Source organism: Talpa occidentalis, unplaced genomic scaffold (genome assembly GCF_014898055.3).
Source record: "Talpa occidentalis isolate TD23 unplaced genomic scaffold, MPIMG_talOcc4v2.1 talOcc4.15, whole genome shotgun sequence".
Lineage (NCBI taxonomy): Eukaryota > Metazoa > Chordata > Mammalia > Eulipotyphla > Talpidae > Talpa > Talpa occidentalis.
The window spans coordinates 21,926,090-21,941,500 of record NW_023601543.1 but is presented as its reverse complement, the minus strand read 5'-3'; the positions used below and the strand labels follow the sequence as shown (position 1 = coordinate 21,941,500).

At 39.0% G+C, this 15,411-nt stretch overlaps 1 protein-coding gene across 3 annotated transcripts in view; it reads right to left on the bottom strand.

Moving 5' to 3' along the window:
* KLHL13 (kelch like family member 13) overlaps window positions 1-15,411 on the bottom strand; it is a 162,481-nt gene that overhangs the window by 138,973 nt on the left and 8,097 nt on the right. Inside the window, exon 1 of one of the 3 annotated variants that reach the window (XM_054695596.1) lies at window positions 13,463-13,480. The exons of the other annotated variants lie outside the window; for them this stretch is intronic. Coding sequence (XP_054551571.1) covers window positions 13,463-13,465 — 3 coding nt within the window. The 5' untranslated portion in view covers window positions 13,466-13,480. Of the gene's footprint in view, window positions 1-13,462; window positions 13,481-15,411 lie in introns of those variants that run through there. 3 annotated transcript variants of the gene reach the window in all.

Below are 15,411 nucleotides of genomic sequence, written 5' to 3'. Positions count from 1 at the left end.
AACTTCTGCTTCCAGAGAGGTGAGTAGATATGCTTTACCCCATTTGTCCTGCAAAGAACAAATAAAAACCATGAACAAATGTAAGAAAGTTATAAAGAAAAAAAAATACTGAAAGATGAAGAGACGACTATCTAGGTGCTTTGGGTTTTCTTTCTACCTCACACATTCCAAAGGTGAAGCTGGCAACCTAGAAATAACAGTGAGCCGGGTGTGTGTGTGTGTGTGTGTGTGTGTGTGTCTGCTCTCTCTAGCCAAAGGACCAGGACAAGAAATTTAGCAGGACAGAACACTTTCAGACAATAACCCTTCTACTCCAGTCAGAAACCCATGACAACAAAGGTGTAGTGGGGAGCCTAAACTCCAACTCTCACAGGGCTCTGAGACCTGGCTCCCCTTCTGCACTGCGGTAGTATCAGAGGAAGCCTAGTAGAAAAACAAGATTTTCACCATTGCCAACAGGTAAACTGTGGCCAGACCAACCTCTCATGTTGTCAAAGGAGGCCATGCAGGGAGTAATATTAAGGCATTCCTATACCTCAATCAGGGAGGTATCTGAAGGCCTAGTGGAGTGCCAGTACTCCCATCCCCATTCACCAGTAATGAGGAATCCTCAATTCTAGCATCAACAGAGGTCAACTGTAAAACCTGGGCATTCAGGCCCACCTGGCAGTAGTGTGCCCCTGACAGTGGCGTGAGAAGTAAACTAAAACGGAACATTTCAGTAAGATTCAGAATCTCAAGATAAAATGCCCCAAATGTCAAAGTCTCCATTAAAAAAAAAATCACTTGCCACATTGTGACAAAGGCATCTCCATAAAAGGTGGCAGAGCATCACAGTGCAGTGACAGGTACCATGTTTCCCCCTATCACTTACATGTAGACAGCTTGGACAAGCTACTAGGAACAAGGGGCTGAGCTGAGTGGCCAGATAAAGCTATATAACATAGAAGGCAGGCGGGTTAAAATATTCTCTTACTTTTGTAGCCCAACATGCACCGTGTTACTGCTCGGAAGGTGACATGCGGATGAGACACGTGGGGAGGCTATCCTTGGTAGATACAATGGCAGACATTATCATGATTTATATTTTCATTTTGCTCCTTTTGTCCCAGACTTGCTTGGTTCCTTTTATCTCCTTTCTGTTGTTCGCCACCAGAAGGTGCCTTAGATGTGTGGGAAACTTTTGGGTCTTAGTAGCCCCACTTCAGGCCAATCCTGTTTGGATGGACATTTGCCCACAGAGGATAGGTAACATGGGTATTTTGTTGGAACACTAATATCTTCTCTTCCCTCTCTAGCCCACTATTAAAGATCTATGACATCAAGAGTCTACTTCCTTTGTCTTTATGCGACAGATAGCAGTATCCTGTTTTAGAACATACATACCCCCCTAAGTTTGGGGTCCCTGGGTGCCCTTTGGTTGCTCACTAACAATACCAACAATCAAAAAGAACTTAAGCTGAATGACAAAAGAATCAACAGATATCAACACCAAGACAAGAGTTGTTAAAATTATCTGATAAAGATTTTAAAGCATCCCTCTTAAAGGGATTCAACAAGCAATTATAAACATGTTTGAAACCCAAAAACTCAGCAAAGAAAGGGAAAATATAAAGAAGATCCAAATGGAACTTTTCAAACTTAAGCAATAACCAAAATAAAATACTCAACAGGATCAACAGTAGAATGGAAGGAAAAGTAAACTAAAAGGCAGAACAGTATTAATTACCCAACATGAACTACAGAAAAGAAATTGTTTTTTTTTTTTTTTAAAAAAGAAATAGAATATGTGGGACTTGAGGGAGTATAATAAAAAGGCCTAACATTCAGGCTATTAGTGTTGCAGAAAGAGGGAAAAAGGGGCTAGGGCTGCAAAAAGGAATAGGGCTCAAAAAAATAATGACTGGCCTCCCCGGTGGTGCAACAGTTGAGCGCTGGGTTCCGAAGCTGCCTGCAGTCTCTGCAGCGCCAGTTCGATCCCCGGCTGCTCCCCGGCCACCTGAGGAGGGTCCCACATGGCGCGTAGACCTCTCCTGCCGCCTGCTGCTCCCCTGAGCAGTGTACTTCATCACTCTGCCTGTTCTACTCTCTGCTCTGGCTCTGGTGAATTCTCTCACCCTCCCACACTTCTGACTGTACCCAGTGCATGTATAAATGAATAAATAAATCTTTAAAAAAATAATGACTGAGGGGCCTCCCTGGTGGTATAGGGGGTTGGGACGCAACCTATGAAGCAGTCCACAGCCTCTGCAGCACCAGTTCAATTCCCAGCCGGCCAGGGAGATTCCCACAGGGTGCAGCAGACCTCTCCTGTCTGGCCCGCTGCTCCTCTCAGCAATGTATTTCAGTCAGTCTGCCTGTTCTGTTCCTCGCTCTGTCTCTGGTGAGTCCTCTCACTCCCCACACCTCTGGCCTGTACCCCAGCTCTTGTATGCATAAATAAATAAACCTTTAAAAAAATAATGACTGAAAATTTGCCAAATTTGGAAAAACAAATAAACCTATAGATCAAACAACTGCAAACCCCACATAGGATAAATTTGAAAAAAAAAAAAGCCATTGAAAGATTCATCACAATCAACACTTTCTGACAAAGAAGAAAATATTGAAATTAGCAAGAAAGAAATGGCAGCTTACCTGAGAGGAAAACAATTGACCTGACAGCAGGTTTTTCATCAGAAACCATGGAGGCCATAAGGAAGGGACACATGAGATTTTTTTTAGGTGCTGAAAGAAAGGAACCCAGCTCCTACTGTGCCAAAAGATACTTCCGCAACGAAGAAGAAATCAAGACATTCCCAAGATGAAGGAAAACTGAAAATGTGTCACCTACTAGAGCAGACTCCCTCTAAAAAGATGACTAGGAGACGTTCTCTAAACTGAAAGGGAATTATAAAAGGAATCTTGGTATATCAGGAAAAAATAAAGAACAAGGTAAGAAAAATATGGATGAATATACTGGATTTCCTTTCTTTCCTTGAGTTCTCTAAATTGTCTGTAGTTATAGGATAGTTCTGTGTCTTCATTGTGAGGCAGTTACATGAATCTATGATAACGGTGTAGGACTATACACACACATTACACCTATGTCAATCTCTGGGTTATGATAATGTACTTCAGTTACTTTGGGGAAAACTCGTTAAAGGGCACATGAGACTTCTGTAGTATCATTGCATGTTCCTGTGAATCTGTAGTTATTTCAAAATTAAGGGTTTTTAAAGTCTAACTAAAACCAGGCTGTTCCCTAAAGCAAATAATGAGGCAATTTAAAACAAATCCTATCAGGAGAGGGCGTCAGTTGGATGGTGATAAAACTTGGTAGGTGGGGGGCATGATGTGTGCTATATACATTTGAAAAGGTGAGAGCCTGTAGTCTTAAAACATACACAATGTTTAAATAAATAAATAAATCCTACCAGTAAGAGTTAAAGTCAAAGAGTTAAACACAAAGTTATTCATAGTGTAGTAGCTGTTTCTTTATCATTTTTATAATTAATGGTCCAAATAATTGACAAGAAAAACTATAATTTACCTGATAGAAAATGTCCCATATTGTTTGATAACCATTAAATTGCTAATGGTATCATTTACCTCATTTTTTGGCTATATCTTCTTCTTTAGATGTTTGCTTTAAACAGCTACAAAAAAAATTTCAAACTATCCAACAAAGTTCCTTTGAGAATCAAATGATACTATATTTGTCTCAAATAGTAATTGCTGACATTCATGGAATCAACAACATTTTAGATATCATGCTAAACACTCACATACAATGTTTTATTTAGTTGCTATAAAATCTCATTTTCTCCATCTGAGATGAGGAAATCATGATTCAATGAAATAAAGTAACATGCTAATTAACACAAAAGCAGCGACTAGCAGAGCTGAATTTTAAGTCAGGTTTAGAGTCCTCAGTCTCATCCAAACTATACCATCATCCTAAATCCACAAAGCTTATGTACTGTTTTATATAATAGACAGGACATTGTTGCTATATATTGAATAATTCCTATTAAATTCAACAGTGTAAATAATTTTATATATTTCAATTTAGAGTTTCAATCAGATTGGGCACTAGAACAAATAAACGTTTTTCAATAGATTATAGCTTAGAAATCAAGAGAACTGATTTTATGTCTTAAGGGCACAAACACTAGCCTGACGTCCCTACAATATTACAACAATAAGTCTTATAATAGTACAAGATTGCAAAAGCTGGGTATCAACAGATTTTCTGGTATCTTATACAGGCCTAGTAAGTATATGAACACAGGTAGTTTGGTGGAGGGTGAGTGGATTATGTGCACATACAGAGAAATAAAAATGTAACTCCCAAATTTAGAAAAAGTAATAAACTAAGAAAAATATGGAGACTTGTAAAATGTAAAAAAAAAAAAAATACAAAAAATTCAATACTTAATAGCAGGGAAAAAAGAATCACAGAAAAATTATATTTCTAATTATTAAAATGCACTTAACTGTCAACAGCCATAAAGTTAATCTTTAAAAATAAGATTAAATTTAAATTACTGTTATGTTGAAGCACATATTACAGAATATGTATTTAATTGTATAGCCTCTGAAACAAAATCTTTTGGGATAGGCAGCTAAAAACAGTCCATTTGCCAGGTCAAATGACTACAACTTGAATGAACCTTCATTTAGCTAGAATTCTCCCTCGAATTTTTAGAAGATAAATGATAAGAGTACAAACTGTTCTCAAATAGGTGCTAAAAAAAAAAAAAAAGTACCAATACTTGTTTTGGAAGCTGTAAACTCAGAGACTTTCAGAAGCCTTAGTTAAAGCCATGCCTGGATCCCTTCCATACCCATGCAGTCATTTCCCTTAAAGAGCCATACTCATCATGACTATACAAATGAGCTATATTACTTATATAACAAATATTGCTCTCTGTGTATAATTTTATTTGTCTATACAAGGTCAGAATTTTCTCAGAGGCACATGAGGTAAAGGCTCTCCCCTTGTGCTTTTAATTTTTATATAAGGTTTAATGTAGTACATATCTCTGCCAATTTCACTCTTTGCCCATGTTTTATACCAAAATACAATATTCCACTTCAGCTTTCTAAAAATTCATTTTTGAACAAAATGGCTTCCAAATGCATTGGGAGAGCTCATGCTATTTTCTATTTGCCAGACAACTGGCAAAATAGCAAGGCCTGATGCTGCAGCTGCTACCATGTTCTCAGTTACTTCAGGAATTTTTACAGTTTATTAGCATAACGTAAGAGTTTACACAATTATCTACAGTATGTCATGACTAATACATGCACATTATTAATATTTCAAGGTTGCAGCTTAGGCGTACTTTTTCCATTAAGAAAAATGCTGACATTGTTATATTAATTGGGGGAATATGTGGTGCATGTTTTCACCTTTGAGCAAAAACTTTAGAACCCCCTAAGTTCATATTTTTTAATTGGCATTTTAGACAATGTGCCAGTTTTATGACCCATTTGGCCTTCAACCCAGTCCACCTATCAGTCAGATAAGACATGCAAAGATCATTTATTTTCATTACATCCACTACCTAGTGAAATGCTACCACACACCCCTTCCCCCTGGCAATCTGGTAATTCAAGTCCCTCCACTTTCCGGCTCTCTGCTTTCTTTCCTACTACAAAATGCCACTTAACAGAACAGATCCCAAAAGTCATCTGTATATCCTTTGCACTTTTATTTACATATTCCCTATACCCAGAATGTCCTTTCATATCAAAATCCCACCTAGCATCAAGGCATAGCTCAGTCTAAGATTTCTTAATTGAACTTACTTTGAATAGTTCAGTCGTTTCTAATCCTTTGGCATTTTTTTTCTCAATCAACTTTTTCATTTCTGGTCATATCTGTACAATGATATTGCAAGCTCCTTGTAAACAGAAACCCTTGAATAAGTGACTTAACTTCTCCTCCATTAGATTATGTATCCTTTTAAAATTGGAAGGGTTGGCTTAAATGATCCCTAGGGTTCCTCCTGGCTCTAGCATTTTATACATCTCTTTTTACTCTAAAGATTTAAGTGTATTTATTTATGCATACAAGAACTGGGGTGTAGGCCAGAGGTACAGTGGGTAAGAGAATTCACCAGAGACAGGGTGAGGAGCAGAATAGCCAGATCCACTGAAATATACTGCTGAAGGGAGCAGCGGGAGAGTCAGGAGAGGTCTGCTGCACCATGTGGGTTAGCTCTCTGGCCAGGGATGGAACTCTTGCCACAGTGGCTGGCAGTGGCTGGCAATAACCTGATAGCACTGAGACTTAACCCCTGCACCACTAGGGAGGCCTTACGTCTATTTCTTCCTCCACCTCTGTAACTTGCATATTGCAATCTTCTGATAAATACTTCAAACTGCCTAGCAAGCTTTACCTACTAAAACATTACTGCTTTACCTACTAAAATGTTACTACTGGCTACTGGAAAACATTCTACATATTACAATTTCCAGATGGCAAATAAAAAGAGCTGCCAGCTTCATATCAAGCAGCCATAATTAGTAAGCTAAATATTCACTCATTCATTTTCTCATCCAATAAACATTAATTACACATTTGGGCCAGGTAGCATGCCACAGCACACAGAGATGACTGGCCTGACCCCCACCCTCAAAGAACTCACAACCCAGAGGAAGGGACAGAAAAGTAAAAGCACTATTTAGAATAAAGATTTTTTTCTTTTTTTTTGTGGGACCCTCGCCGGCGGCCGGGGAACGAACCGGCACTGCAGAGGCTGCGGGCAGCCTCACAGCCCAGCGCTCAACCACTGCGCCACCAGGGGAGGCCCAGAATAAAGATTTTTAAAGAGAGCCACACACAACAGTTGAGAAACATAAGGAAGAAACACCAGACAATAGCTCCGAAGAAGAGGTGGCTCAAGGAAATCTTTCCAGGTCAGGTGACAATTAAAGTGAACCCTGAAGGACAAGAAGGAGTCAGCATTTCAGGAAGAGTAGCAAGTACACAAGTGTGAGAGTGAGCAAGCACAGCAGTTTACAGAAGGGCAATTTAGAATGTAACTTTAGGAGGGGTGAGAGAGGAACTAGAGAGACAGGGAAAAGTCAAAATCATGATGAGCTTATATGTCCAAGTTGGGGTTTCTATGCTGAAGTAAATGGATGGTCAATGTTATGGAAAAAATACCTTTAGGTAAGTCATAAAACTGACCAATAATCCTAGTTTCACATGGAGACAGCGTAGAGCAGAAACTGTGAAGTTGTTCCCTTCTTATACAGTAATGTAATTTCAGCTGGTCACATAGTCACACAGCTAAAGACCACATTTCCAGCCCACTGGTAGCGAGGTGTCACTGCATGGCCTGACTAAGGTCTGGCCAATGGGATATGAATGGAAGTGATGTGTGCAACTGCTAAATTAATGTCTTTAAATAGACATAGTGGTTTTCCCCTGTCTCCTTCCCATTCCTTTGGCAGGAACGAGAGTGTAATAGTGGGCTAGAACATCACAAGATGGAAGCTGCTTACTGAGGATGGTAGAACAACAAGACAGAAGGAAACCAAGTACCCAATAATTGACTGGTCAACATCCAACCCTGAACCACCTACTGGAACTGTATTATAAGAAAAGGGCCTCCCTGGTGGCGCAGGCGGTTGAGCACAGAGCTGTGAAGCTGTGTGCAGCCTCTGCAGTGCCAGTTCAATCCCTACCGGCCTCAGAGCAACCCACATGGCGAGCAGACCTCTCTTGTCTCACCTGCCGCTCCCCTCAGCAGTGTATTTCATCAGTCTGCCTATTCTGTTCCCCGCTCTGTCTCTGGTGAGTCCTCTCACCCTCCCGCCATGTGGGACCCTCACCGGTGGCTGGGGATCGAACCAGCGCTGCAGAGGCTGCGGGCAGCTTCACAGCCCAGCGCTGAACCGCTGCGCCACCAGGGGAGGCCCCACTACCCCATATTTAGGTGATAAAGGTTAAGCTGCTGTGTCAGGGACCCCCAAATACAGTACCTTTAACAAAGTCTTTTTTTCTTTCTTTTTCTTTTTTTTCCTTTTTTTCCCCCACAGGCCTGTGCCCCAGCTCTTGTACAAAAGAAAAAAAAAAGACAAAGAAAGTTCTGTTTCCCGCTCTGGATCTGGTGAATTCTCTCACCCTCCCACACTTCTGACCGTATCCAGTGCTTGTATAAATAAATAAATCAATCTTTGAAAATAAATAAATAAATAAATAAATAAATATGGGGTGGTGTAGTAATATACATCTGAAGGGGTGTTTATGCCTCTGAACCACACACAGTGTTGTAAATCAAGGTTACCTGAATTTTAAAAGAGTTATATGATTCATATTTCTCAAGTTTAAATGAGAGTATATCAGTTATCAGAAGGTGGTTCTGTTGAAACTATTTAAAGCAGACCAAAAACTAAGTTATCAACATTAACCATCTAAATAATGGAGTCAGGACAGCGTATAAATGGGCTCATATTCGGCTCATGATGCTAAAATTACTATTCCAGTATTCAGAATCTTTTTTTAAACTGATACAAAAGTATGAATTCACAAAGACATCACAGGAAAAAAAAAAAAAAAGAACAGCATCCCCACCGAGATTTAGCAGTGTCTGTGCCCTCCAAACTAGGGGACTTGATTTCTAAGGTTCTGAAACCAGTTAAAGAAAAGGACTATGTACAAATTGCCTGGAATCTCAGGCTGCCCTGGGCGTATCATTCCTGACATAGCAAGTTATACACAGGAGCCCAAGGAGTCCTTTGGGAATAAGCCCGCAAGGCTTCCCTGGACAGTCAGTAGCCCAAGAACCTTCCAACAGTAGATAGCCATCTCTCCCCTTCCATACCGTACTGAAATTTCCCTTCGTGGTGAGATTCTTGGTATCTTTCAAAATGATCATTACATATCAAGTAAACTATGCCACGAAATGAAAATTTAGAGGAGACTGCCAAGGTTTTGTTTTTTGTTGTTTTTTTTTTTTTTTTGAAGTGGTTCCGTTCACTCAAAGCCAAAACGAATAGATTTTAAAAAATACTTTAGAGTCACAGGTCGAACCAAATATCAGAAATGTCATATGAATTGTAAGACTATGTACCTTTGGAAGTAACCTTTAAAATAGTCAGGACCACTAAGTAACCCTTCAAATCATGTCATGAAAGTTATGATGCTACACAAGTCCCCAAGCAACTTAATCATTCTCCAATTCAATGTTAAATGACAACAGTCACACTTGTAATCCTATAATCTCCATTAAAGTCACTAGAAAGGGATACAGGTGACAACCCAAAAGGTACTTTGGGCATACAAAGAAAAGAGGCTTTATAAGGGCAGCATTTCAGCTTGATGGAGCTAGAGACCAATTTTCCTCTTCCTCCTTATAGTTATAATTGACTCCAGCCAGAGTACCAAGAGACACACTAGACCTTACAAAGCCTTTCCACGGCTTTTCAGAAGAACAAAATGAGTGAACAGAATACTGTGAATGCCTCTGAGAATGAAGGTAGTACTTTGTCTTGTTCACCCTTGTATCCCCAGAACCTGGGTCAAAAAGTGCTCGTTAATTTTTCTTGAATGAATCGATATGAAATACATTTCCTCTCATCAGAGAAATCAAGTGCTGTCCTACAGAGTAAAGCTAATTAAACCTAGTGAGACTCCTTTATGTGCAGAAAAAGCCAATTCATTTTTAAAACAGGTAGATGAACCTAACCCACATGTAGAGTTGCTGAGATTCATTCAAAACCATTTTGAGTCTAAACCATTCTGGGCACTAACCTAAGCAGAAAATCAGACTTTATAACTATATAGTTCATGGGTATATCATAAAGAATTAATTTTTTAAGATGAATGAATGACATCTCAAGTCATAGAAAACTCAATACACATATTATTCTGAATCCTTTTACTAAAGAGGATCCTTTTTCTCATTATGAATTACCCTCTGGATCCAGAGACCAATTCTGCTTGCCTTAAATGAGCAGATGTCTAACCCCTCATTGCATAGCCCAGGATCACAGTGGCTTAATAAACCAAACTACCAATGAAAAAAAGCAGTGTGATAACATAGACACCAAAATTCCTAAATTAAGAATCCTTTTTCTTTTTTAAAAAATTCCACAACACCTGATTCCCTGGCTCTAGGTTATGTGAACTATAAATCTCCATAATAAAGATGTGCATCCACCAATTAATATAAAGGTGCACTTAGTCTTCCAGTAACAGCACCGCCTCTTGTCAAGTATCCTACCCGAGAGCTACAAGATCATTGCCACAGAAGAGCAGGAAATCCATCTAAGCTAATAAAAGATACACTTAACATTCACAGCAAATCACTCAGTGAATCAAGTTGCTTTAACTTCAAATGAAACTACTTGGCCCTCTGAGTAGAAACTCAAGTATATAATACTGAAAACACATTTTTTAAAAAAAATTTCAAAATGAGTCTGAAAGGAAAAGTAGGTAAAATTAGATGTAGCAACAAACCAATCCATGATGAACTCATTTTAAAAGACAACTGTTATTTGAGACATCCAATTATGTCCAAACATCATTTTAATGAAGTCATTATTTAGCCTAAACTATAGCACTGGCTATAACATACTACTGTAATGTACTTTATATATTTTCCATTACACATCACCCTTATATCCCAGTTGGGAAAAAAAAAAAAACAAAGTATTGTTTTTATCTCAACCACCTATTTCACCAACAACCTATAGATACAAACATTAGACGTGCTGGAAAATGCGAGGATGAACACATAAAACTCAGTCCCCTCTGGATCTGGCCCACTACAGAAGCACATAAGGACAAGGAGACAGCAATTCACACTAGTGTGTTCAAGAGTTTTGTTTTTAAATACAAGTTTGACTTAGTTATGCTAATATCAATATTTTTGTGGTAAATACATAGTAAGCAAATGTATATAATCAATTTGGATTAAAAATTCAAAATCAGGTAAGTGCATAATCCTTTAAAGTTATGTCACTGATCAAAATAAAATTTAAAAAACTTCTACAGCAATTTGGAGCTAGACTGCAAAAGGTAGCATAAGATCTGAGTGACAATGAGAAAGTGCCCATGAATATTTTGGTAGGGAAACAGCAACACCAACAGGCATGCCAGTTTCATCCCCTTCAAGGCCACATTTGTTTCAAAATAACTATTTTTCTTGTAGCAGTGATGAAAGTGTTATAAAATTAATCAGGGTGATAGCTGCACATCTCTGAATATACTAAAAACCACTGAATTGTATGATTTAAATAGGCGATCTGTACGATATATAAATTATATCTCAAAAACTGTTACAGGGCCTCCCCTGGTGGCACAGCGGTTGAGCTCTGGGCTGGGAAGTTGCCCGCAGCCTCTGCAGCACCGGTTCCATCCCTGGCCACCAGCGAGGGTCCCACATGGTGCGCAGACCTCTCCTGCCGCCCGCTGCTCCCCTCAGCAGTGTATTTTCGTCACTCTGCCTGTTCTGTTCCCCGCTCTGGCTCTAGTGAATTCTCTCACCTTCCTGCACTTCTGACTGTACCCAGTGTTTGTATAAATAAAGAAAGAAATCTTTAAAAAAAACTTACATATTTTTAAACACATTTGTGAGTCAAATGTGTACACAAATGCAGAGTTCTGACTGTCAAAATAAAGGGTTCTGAATTTTATTTACCCTTGAACGGTACACATACAGCACACCTATGACACCCATGTGCACAGATTTAGGCATTAAAATAGTCACAATACTTCCTGGCTGTTCAATACAACACCTTGCAAAGTGCCTTATTCAGAACATCTAGCTAATTTTCATTGATCATTCCTGTATATTTCTCCAAAACGTTTTCTACTAGCCCTTGTTTAGTTATCATGGTGTCAGAGATAAAATAAAGTGTTGTGGTTAAAATGCGCAGACTCTAGAACTAAAATCAATGGAATTATATGCTAGCTTTTCTATTTATTAATGGTGTGACCTCAGGAATTTATCTAGCTTCTCTGTGCCTCAGTTTTCTCTTCTGTAAAATGGGGAGAACAGTCCATACCTCATAGCATTGTCAAGGAATTTAGATGTGTTAATGCATATAAAGCACTTAAAAAAGTGCCAGACTCATGGGGGCTATAATAATTTATTCATTTCTGGCTGGCATTGGTATTCATAGTGGATGTATCAAGTTGCTTCATGCTCTCTGCTGCCCTTGCTAAACTGTAGTATATTTCAGGTCACTGAATATATCTTCTCTCTACTAGTAGACTGCTTTTCACACAATTACTCAACAAATGCTTGCTAATGAATGTTATATGATACCACAATCTATGAGATACCAAAAGCACTTAGAAAATTCCTTAATAAAGCCAAAACTCATTTTGACAAATATCAAATTTTGTAAGGTGTATACTTATAGCATGATGGTTGGCATTTCCACTGCTATTCCCAGCTTTATCTCAGATGTGACATTCTGCAAGTTACTTACCCTCATAGTACATACTCCACTGAAGTAAATAAAATAAGGATAATCGGCCAATCTTCAAAAGAAAGTTGTTCTATTTAAATAAAGGCATTATCTTTAACATTTGAGCTCATTACCTGAGGGCAGACTAACTCTAAATTTTCTAAAAATACCTTTGAATATTGTCTTTACATGTTCAAACATGATGCTGATAATGACTATACATGCAGGTAACATTGCTAATAAATAATATATCTCAATGTGGTGAGCTAGGCTTTTCAAGCACTCGAATGTACATTATACTAATAATCATACAACACCCTGTTAATATACAGCATCTGAGCAATGTGTTTCCTGGTCTGTTCCCTCTGTGCAACAGCTGCATTTCACAACCAGGTAAGTCAGCTACCCAAGGACCATCCATCTCCTCATTTCGCTTACACTGGAGAACACTGAAATATAGGAATGCTACTTCATGTACTTCCAACTCAAAAGGTTAGATTAGCCTCCAACACCTGATGCTATTCTCAGTAACCTATTTAGACATATCCATCCATTTATCAAAACAACTATTGAACTTTTATCATCTCTAAGGCATTATTTGACTTGTTGCTAGAGTCAGCTATAATAAAAGCTCAAGATAACCATAATAACTCAAAATCCATATTAGACCATTCGAACAGAATTATCCCTCTTCCCAGTGGCTTAACTATTACAAATGTGTTAATATTTTCTTCTTTGGGGACTTGATATCTGGAATAGAGATAAATCAGGAAAGCATTGATTCTCTTTGGTTAACAGAACACTGAAGATTCTTAGGTTTAAAAGACAACATTCCTACATTTCCCTTTCCCTTCATAAGAGATTAAAATTTTAAATCCTACTAAGCCAAACATTATCACACTTAAATATATATATTCATCAATCTTATTAAAGAAATGATATTTCCTTGCATTCAATGTGATGCCATAGAATAATAAGTCAAGTATTTACCATAAACTTTCTTGCTTCCAGGAAGCTAGTACAACTTTCTAAAGGATCTACTTACCATTAAGAGATACACAGTTGGGCCTCCCCGGTGGCGCAGCGGTTGAGCGCTGGGTTGCGAAGCTGCCCGCGGCCTCTGCGGCGCTGGTTCGATCCCCGGCTGCTCCCCGGCCACCGGAGGAGGATCCCACATGGCGCGCAGGCCTCCCCTGCCGCCCGCTGCTCCCCTCAGCAGTGTGCCTCGGTCCTTCTGCCTGCTCTGCTCCCTGCTCTGGCTCTGGTGAATTCTCTCACCCTCCCGTGCTTCTGACTGTGCCCAGTGCTTGTATAAACAAAACAAACAAATAAAATAAATAAATAAAAAACATGCCTCTATTAAAAAAAAAAATAAAGATACTTCTTTAAAAAAAAAAAAAAAAGAGATACACAGTTGGGGCCTCCCTGGTGACCCAGGGGTTAAGTATCAGCTCTATTACTGCTGCAGCCTCAGTTCAATCTCCAGCTTCCATTCAGTCTCCAGCTAGGGAGCTAACCCACATATTGCACAGCAGACCTCTCCTGTCTCACCCACTGCTCCTTTGCAGTGTATTTCAGTATTTCAAAAAATCTGCCTGTTCGGCTCCCCACTCTGCCTCCACTGTATCCTCTCACCACCACCACCCCCACCCCTCTAGCCTACACCACAGTTCTTCTATGCAAAAAAAAAAAAAAAAATTAAAAAAGAGATACACAGCTGCCCCCCAAAAAAGAATCTAGCTGAGACTAAGGCAATATAAACAAAAGACACAATTTTCCCTAAAATTTCTGATTCACATATAAATGGCAAGTCTTCTACAGTAAGTCCTAAGCTTTAGTTAAGTTAAAAGGGGCAATAATCACAAATAATCAAAACTGCTAGCTCTACTATGTGGCTTAAACTGTGCACTTTTGCATGCATTATTTTATTTAAATCCTTAAAAGAATAAGATTATTTACAGAAGAGGCAAACAAGAGTCAGAGAGGTGAAGGGAATGGCTCCAAATCACACTGCCAGTAAGAGGCAGAGTCAGGATTTGAACCCCAGTCTGTGACTCCAGGAGCCAAGATCTTAGCCTTTAAACTCCACTGCCTTACCACTGAAAACATTCAAGAGTAGAACAGAAAACTTAGTTGAAATGAAAGTGTTCTTTAGAATGACATAGCCGTTTTTATACAGTAGAATTAAACAGCAAAACTCTACAACTCTTATACCTTTTCCTACTAAACAGACTGCATGCAATAGCTCTTCACACATATCACAGAAAGAGCAGTCCTTGAATCACCCTCAACAGCATGTCCCTAAGAGTTTGAGGCAGTCATATAACAACACAATGATGCCAGGCCCTCTGAACTGTATCTGGAATGGGACAGCAGGCATGAAAGTAGGACAACAATGATAAAAATCAGTGGAAAGATTTCATGTTTGACTTACTCCGTTTGCTTTCACACCCTCCCTTCACTTGCCCACCTCTTCTTCATCTTTTGCATCCAGAGCAAAGTAAACCATTGCTTTGAAACCGGCATTCCATCTGTGAGATACTACCCCCTTTCAAAACCTCTCAAACTCTGGAAACCTTTCAACCTCAAAGCACATGAATTGTGAGGACTTCCCTTGACTATTAAATATTTCAGTGGCCAGCAATTAACAAAGCAATTTGTATACTAAATGTTATAAATGAAAGCAGCTTTAAAGTTAGTAAAAATTAACTTCAGTCACTGAAGTGGGCAAGTGTGCACAGAATAGGGCAGAGCTCTGACCCCATCATTATGCTGCATTAAGTTCATGGTCAACATGCTTTAACAACCTCTCCTCTGAAGAAATCACTTCCTTCACTATCAATCTTAGTTATTACCAAGCATGATGAGGAACTCTGTTAGGACTCAACATATTTAAAAATTTAGGACATTATCAAACAACCACTGCGTTCCCTTGAACTAAAAAAAAAAAAATCTAGCAACTTGGGGGAAAAAATTAATACCTATTACCTCTTC